Source organism: Triticum dicoccoides, chromosome 2B (assembly GCF_002162155.2).
Source record: "Triticum dicoccoides isolate Atlit2015 ecotype Zavitan chromosome 2B, WEW_v2.0, whole genome shotgun sequence".
Taxonomy (NCBI): domain Eukaryota; kingdom Viridiplantae; phylum Streptophyta; class Magnoliopsida; order Poales; family Poaceae; genus Triticum; species Triticum dicoccoides.
The window spans coordinates 136,206,237-136,214,216 of NC_041383.1; the positions used below are offsets into that span (position 1 = coordinate 136,206,237).

Sequence of the window (7,980 nt, forward strand, 5' to 3'; positions counted from 1 at the left end):
GCTGTTGGGAAGGTTTTCTTCGTAGAAGAACCTCGCCACCTTGTACTTCTTACTGCGGGGGTCGAACCCGAACCCCACCCTCGGGAAGGCGAAGATGTAGTGCTTCCGTTCTGGTAAGGTGACGAACTCCCTCGTCGCCGGGTTGCAGACCACCAGCTCCTGCCGCATGGTGGAGATGAGGATCAGGCCGTCGCAGTGCAGTGGGCTGCTCCACAGGGCGATCCCTTGGGGCAGCTCCTCCTGGTGCACCAGCTCCTCCACGTCGCCGACGCGGTACCTGTAGAAGGACATGCGGAAGGCGCTGTCGTTTTTGTTCGTGAGGAGATCGTCGCGGTCGTACGCGCAGGGCACCATGAGCAGCGACGGGTGGATCTTCTTGGAGCACTCGTGATGAGCAGTGATAAAAACTGGGTCGGATAGCATGGCCTGCCAGGACTTGCAGACGGACCTGAAGCGGAGGACGGACCTGGACGGCAGCCATGACAGGATGCCGAAGATGACCTCGGAAGGGAGGTAAGGCGGCGGCGGTGGCGGCGAGTCGGTGGTGAGAATCCGCTTTGCCGTCCGCGGCCGAGGGGGAGATGCCGGGACATCGGCGGCGGATCGTTTGATCGCCATGGTTGAATTGATGTGCCTTTTGAAGCGCAAAGACGAGCTACGGTTCCAGAGGACCGAGCTAGGTTCTGATGGGTTATATGGATTATGGACCGTGATTCCGTTTTGGAATTCTAGCGTGAGACGGTTTGGATTCCGATTCGGTGAACTCAGGCGCAGGCATCTGAATCCTCATCGTCTTCTTTCCGCCCGCTATAATTTGCGTTCATTTAAATCTGGGGTATGCCGAGCACAAGTTAGACACACAGTACGTATTCATAACTCTGCGCCGAGCGCTGAATACAAGCATTCATACACCGATATATAAAGGGAGCGATGGCTCGCGGGCACATACATACGGAACAGACGACACGCGTATATACGAATAATAAGCATCTATTATTAGCTACTAATAAAGCAAGGTGGTATTCTTGGTTTCGTCCCGCCTACGTGATTTTGTTATTTGGACCTTTTTTAATCTAATGAGGTGATACTATTCACGTGAATTTCTGGCCGTGTTTTCATGCGATGGGAGAACATAGTCGGAAGGTGCAACGGCCCAACTAGCTGGGCATCGACCTTCCTTTGATGGGCCTGCTCCTGCCACTTTCATGAAAAAAGGTAAAAAATATATGTTTTAATTGGGTATCGAACCCCTAACCTCTGGGTTGGGCCACGAAGGCTATAGCCAGCCGGCCTATAATCGGATTGTAGTAAAGAACTGATTCAATCAGTATTAGTCCTACCTCGCTCCTTTAGATCAAATTTCACCAACTTATGTACACACGTGAGTTGTAGTAGATTCAACTTATATCAGCAAGTCATCTTCAAAACCAAAAAAGAGAGGAAACAGCATACCAAAAGGAGAGAAAACTCCATAATGAAGGGGATATGGACGATGCAACCATGTTGTATTGGCTCTAATTAGAAGGATTTATGGGCTTGGCATGGTGTGATTGGCTCTAATTAAATTAAATGAGAAAAAGATACATGCATGGCTCTAATTAAAGGAAATGATGACATGATAAAAGGGTACATGCATGACCCGTATGCCGCGTTGATGGGCATTTTGGTGAATGGCGAAACTAGCCTTTTCCTCAAATCAATGCATCAATTTTCTTCCCCGTTGCAACGCACGGGCTTTTGTGCTAGTACCTACGAACGTACGTACTCCATATACTCCTATGTTACTTTCACTTGCTGAAATCGATGGTGCCCGTTGAGAGGACGTTATCCCCGGTGGTGGGGTGCGCCGCCGGCACGTCGTCCACCACCGAGCCCCCCTGCTGCCACACGTGGGTGAACTTGCTCCCCTTCCCGGGCAGCGCGACCGTCGCGTACACGACCATCTCCTTGCCGTTCTTTGCGTACTCCGCCGCCACGTCCGACACGGGGAACGCCAGCTCCGCGGCGTCTGCGGGCGCCATGGACGGCGCGTAGCTGTCGAGCAGCGTCGGGTACGCGACGAGGCTGCCGTTGGAGTGCCGGAACGCCACCACGGCCTGCGTGCCCACCATGCCCGTGCCGTTAGGGTTGAGCCCCCACGCCACCCACCCGCCGGCCTTGCTCGTCTGCGGCGCGCGGAACGCCACGGCCACGGTGTTGGCCGCGGCCGTGTAGTTGTAGTGCAGCGTGGTGCCGAGGCGCGGCAGGGCGGCGCACGACACGTAGAGCTGGTTGCTCGAGAAGGTGTGGCTCGCGCATGACGACGACGCCTGTGCGTTGGCCGGAGAGAAGGACGAGGCGGCGATGGTTGCGAGCAGGAAGAGGGAGAGAGACATGGCCGCAGTGCCAGTGGAGTGGAGAGCTGAAGCTGCCATTTCTTGGGAGAAAATGATGGAGTTGCTGTCTGTGGAGTGGAGCAATGAGAAGGTACTGGTTAGCTAGTGCGGTGGGATTAGAGGCAAGGAGATGGGGTTTATAAAGGAGCTATGGTTTGGTGGGGAAGCTGAGAGTTGCTCGGAAATGTACAGTGACACAAGTGAACCGCGTCTGACATGAGATCAACTGGGTAGGTGACCTAGAAATTGGATCACCGGCCATGTACTCGTCGGCAGTACTCGTGGAACGTTAGTTGGTGTCATGGCGTGGTAAATAGCTCCGCGCAGCACACCGCAACCAAAATACTCTCTCCATCTGAGAATTAACAAAGCCTTAGTTGATTTTATAAAATTGTTTATATGTATCTAAAAATGTTCACCTTGTTGTATTGATTTGTTCAGTTGGTGTGACATATACTATTGTGTGGACCCACAAATAACTAAATCTCAGTTGAATAGATCTAAAGAAAATGCTTATCGTATTGTAACAATATGTTCATCTTGTGCAACAATATGCAAGGATTTGTTCTCGTAGTTCCGAAAAATTGTAAAACCCTGCACGGATTTTACGTCAGGTCGACTGAGGAGACTAAGATCAATTGTTTGTTGGAAATTACACATGTGTAGTTGATGTATATTTACCACTCGGTGCCCTTGTAACATATTCTGAAAATAGTTAAATGATTTTATTATATATTTTTAGGAACATCATTTGAATATTTTGAGAATAGCTAATCAATATTATTGTAGTGCCTTTTTTATTTTGTAGTATTATTAAATAAATATATGTATGGATGATAATTTCTTGTTTTCTTCTCCCAAAGGCAAAGTGTGATGCGCAATCTCGCCCAACATTTGTGTGTCGTTCGCCCTAGTGTGAGAGTTTGGAGCATGGGTTTGCGAGGCGGTTTGACATGTCTAGTTTTTCTTTTTGAGTAAAGGTTCACATTTTTTTTGCAAAATAAAAGTTTCACATGTTTAATGTGAAACAGGGCCGTCCATGGACATGTGCAGTGCAGGATGCGCGACCACACAGGGCCCGCAAATTCCAGGGGTCTAGATTGAATCCCTTCCACCACTTAATCCCTCCTTGCATTAGATGATGTAATAGTCACAGAGAACTCGACCAACAAGAAGGTAACAAAAACAATAAGAAGGTAACAAAAACAATAATATCAACACTTACATGGATGCTCCTTCCACATGACAATTCATTTGATCCCGTAGACTAGGGTAGATGGACGTTGTTTGGGCTGAGAATTTCTTTGCATTGGCCCAAACCAAACGCACATTAAGGCCTTTCATGGGGATGGTTTCCAACTGGGCCGACCCACATGGATCGGGACCAAATTATGGCCCATCATGTCTTCCAAACAAGGCATCCATCTGGTGATCGTACGGTATTGTTCATTGTAAGAAATTCATATGGCTCTGATATCAACATCACTTTCCATGTCTTCCATGTAGGTCCCTGGTCCACCACAAACACATTATCCAGACATCCACTCATGTGAGACCCCGGAGCATCTACTACTGCACTGACCCACACTATGTAATGTGGAGGCATGATGGGGACATTTATATCACCGTTATACTCCAACCCCTGCTGTTACACATGTTCAAATTCTAGAAAAGAATGACTAATCACTAGAGCTTGCACAAACCAATTAAATAATTAGATAATTAATTTAATTTCTGATAACTACATATAATGTTCATAAGAATATGGTGTTGCGTAAACTAGATACATTTGTATTGTTGAGGGATGAAGGTATGGACAAGATGGAGGAGCATTGGAGTATGATCAAGCATGAAGACAAAGGCGAGTGTGCAGGAAATGACGTCGAAGTTTCAAGTTCAAATTTCAGAACTTTGAAGCCGCCATAATACTTTTTTTAGATGAACAGGGAGGCCTCTCCCCGGCTCCATTAACGAATGAAACCACCAGAGTTAAGTCTTACAACCCCAGCTAAAAGGGTTCGAAACTTATTGCAATTTTCAGCACACTTCAGACTGGTGCTAAGCACCTAGGCCCGAAAATGACAATGACATTTTACAGCAAATCACATCACAAATGGCTCTTCCCCCCTCCTGCACTTGAGCGGTGGCGCCAGAGCCGCCTGGGGTGACCAGTAGATCGCGAGCGTGGATACTGGGCTGCTCATAGCGACTTTGCCGTTGGTGTCCCTCTTCTTGGCAGGGGATAGGAAACAGGTCTTGTCCTCCGAGATCCTGAGGTTGTTCCAGCTCGCGCCCACATCAAAGTTGCTGCTTCTCAGCTTCAGCCACTCAATATCAGTAAAGGTTGATAGAGCATTTTTGCCAGAGCATCCAAGAACGCCTCCTCCTAGGATTTGCTTGCTTCCGGAGTCAAGATCACCCAGAATTTGAGCATTCTGTGTATCAGACCCCACACATGGGTAATAGAGGTCCAAATGGTGTTGTTAAAAATCATAGAGTTCCTATATTTCCGTAAACACCATAGGACAGCAGAGCTAACTATATTTAAAGCTAAATTCCGCTTGTTAGAAATCCAAAAACGAGCAACAAACTCAAAATTAGTGCCTAGCTCCTTATGGAAAAAGCAGTTGACAAAAGACCAAATACTCTTGGCTACTACATAGTCAAAGAATAGGTGGTGATTTGTTTCATTTTTGGCACAGAATACACAATCTAACGGCTTGATAATGTGCCTCTTCCTCAGGTTATCCCTACTCATCAGTTTGTTATGTGAGAATAACCAAAGGAAAACATGAATCTTGGGTGGAACTGCCAGCTTCCACACCGCAGGGAGAAACAGCGGTTGCATCCCCCTAAAATTGATTACATGATATAAAGAACTGGAGGAGTAGACCCCATTGCTTTCAAGCTGCCAAACGAGGGCATCTGGGTCATCGCTGAAGGTAATCCCTTTAGCAATCTCAACAAGCTGGTACCACTGTTCCATCAGCTTGCTGTCAAAATTCCTTCTAAAAGTTAGTTTCAGGTTTTCACCATTCCAGACCTCTGTAACACTTTTGGTTTGCTCATTACAGAGCATATAAATGTGCCAGAACTGAAATGCTAGGGGAGAGGTACCAAACCAAGTGTCCTCCCAGAACCTAATTCTATCTCCTATTCCTATGTTCCATCTATATCCAAACTTCAGAGTTTGGATGATGGATTTGACTCCTTTCCAAAACCTGGAAACAATCATGGAGGTGTTGGTGGTAAACACATTTGTTTTTCCCCTCAAATACTTCTGGTCTATCATCAGTTCCCATGGTTTCCCTTCCCCTTCATAGTATCTTTTGACCCAAGACCCTAGGAGGCAAAGGTTAATCTCTTGGAGATTTGGCATGCCAAGCCCCCCAAACTCTTTTTTCATACAGACCTGCCTCCAGTTGGCCAAATGCAGCTTCCTATGGCCCTCAAAATCATTCCAAAGGCAGTTTGCCATTTGGGTATTTATAAGATCTATGGCCCACTTGGGGAATTTGAAAAAAGAAAGTAAATAGACAGGGATGCTGGCTAGACAGGCTTGTATGAGGACAATCCTCGCCTTGTAAGAGCGAAGTTTCCCTGTCCACCCAACAATCCTTTTCATGATCTTATCAATCAGAGGTTGGACATCCTCTCTCCTAAGCTTATCATAATGTAGAGGTATTCCTAGATACTTAATAGGGAAAGAACCTCTAGAGCACCCTATGGTGTCTAAGTAATCACATACTTCACTATCCTCTAAGTTAATGGGGATGAGCTCACTCTTGCTATAATTAATTCTCATCCCAGAGATCTTTTCAAAGCAAGAGAGCACCATCTTAAGATTTTTAGCATGATCCAAGTTCTTGCATAGGAAAAGGATGGTGTCATCAGCATATTGAAGACAAATAACCCCCCAGGGCAGATTTCAGGGCACAGGCCTTCAATCAGCTTATGACCAGTTGCTTTCATCAGCATTCTAGTAAGAACATCAACTACCAGGTTGAAGAGCAGGGGGGAAATGGGATCTCCCTGCCTCAAACCTTTACCAGTCAGGAAGAAGTCACTTTCAGTATTGTTCAACTTAACACCTACTGATCCTCCCCTAGTGATTTGCAAAATCCATTGGATCCATTTCTCCCCAAAGCCTCTTTTCCTAAGTAACTCTTCAAGGAAATCTAAATTCACCTTATCAAAAGCTTTCTCATAATCTAATTTGAGGACTAAACCCTGCTTTTTACTAGAGTGGATAGAGTGCAAAACCTCATGAGTAGTGACTACACTCTCCAAAATGTATCTACCTTTTAGAAAAGTAGATTGATTACTAGCTACGAGTCTTTGCAGGATTTTAGCCATTCTATTAGTAAGGACTTTGGTGAAAATCTTAAAGCTGCAATTTAGTAGACTAATAGGCCTAAATTTCTTCATACATGGTGCATTAGCTTCCTTAGGGATAAGGGTTAGCATGGCAAAATTAAGCCTATGGATAGCCAGCTCTCCCTTATGGAAAACTTCAAACATGGCTATCAGGTCTTTTTTGACAAGGTCCCAAAAATGCTGGTAAAAGAAAAAAGGTACTCCATCAGGGCCAGGAGCTCCATCTGAATATGATTCAAAGACAGCTCTTTTGATTTCCTCCTCAGAGAAAGGAGCTTCTAGGATATCATTCTCACTAGTGTTAACTTTCTCACCATCAGAGAAGAAGGATGGGTTCAAATGAACTCCACTCCTCTCCTCTGATCTAAACAGGTTTTTATAGAAGTTACTGGCAACATCTAGCATCCCTTTTGTGTCAGTGACTAGCCCACGAGGGCCATCAAGAGAGTGCATAATAGTTTTCCTCCCCCTCTGGTTTGCCAACACATGGAAATAGTCAGTGTTCCTGTCACCCTCCCTAATATCTCTACCCGTAGATCTTTGCTTTGCCTTGACTTCCTCTTGAAGCTAGATTTTCTGCAGTTCAGCATGGGTGAATTTGAGCCTAGAGTATTCCTCATCAGTCAACAAAGTGGTTTCAGATTTGATGTCTAACTTATCATATGCCGCCATGATAATGCATGGAGACAGAGATGAAATATACAAGATGACACTTCATATTTTCGTCCATAACCTTCTATAGGTGTGGGGCCTATGTCTTGCATGTTACGGAGACTTAATATCTCTCACCTACAACACGGTGCTATGGGCTGGCCCAATGTTGTAGCATCACACAAGTTTTTTATCGACTTTTCACTATTTCCAACCGTTTTCTTTAGATTTTGTATGGTTTTCATCGATTTTTCTTTTTTTTTCTTTGGTTTTCACCAGTTTTATCGTTTTCTCTTTATTTTTTTTCCTTTTTATACCTTTTTCTCAACACATGTATACTTTTTCACACATATTGTATATTTTTTGTATACATCAGGAATATTTATTATATGCATTTAAAAATTTCAAATACACTATTAACATTTTTTCAGCTATATGTTTCGATTATATACATTTTTCACACACAACATACATTTTTCGTATACATATGGAACAAAAATGTTATGCAGGTTTAACCTTTTTCCAGATATATGGTTAGATTTTTTTTTTCTAATATATGCTGTAATGTCTATTTTTC

The 7,980-nt window shown here is 44.8% G+C and overlaps 1 protein-coding gene across 1 annotated transcript; it reads right to left on the reverse strand.

Moving 5' to 3' along the window:
* Positions 1-818: 818 nt before the first annotated feature.
* On the reverse strand, positions 819-2,471 carry LOC119367387 (cytochrome b561 and DOMON domain-containing protein At5g47530-like). Its single transcript, XM_037632910.1, has 2 exons — positions 1,747-2,471; positions 819-989 (listed from the first exon to the last, which is right to left on the reverse strand). Exon 1 carries the CDS (start codon positions 2,412-2,414, stop codon positions 1,788-1,790), a length of 627 nt encoding a protein of 208 aa, XP_037488807.1. The 5' UTR covers positions 2,415-2,471; the 3' UTR covers positions 819-989; positions 1,747-1,787.
* Between the last annotated feature and the right edge of the window lie 5,509 nt (positions 2,472-7,980).

What these genes read in the sequence shown, in the direction of transcription:
- LOC119367387 (XM_037632910.1), bottom strand. Translation starts at nt 2,414, where the DNA reads ATGGCAGCTTCAGCTCTCCACTCCACTGGCACTGCGGCCATGTCTCTC.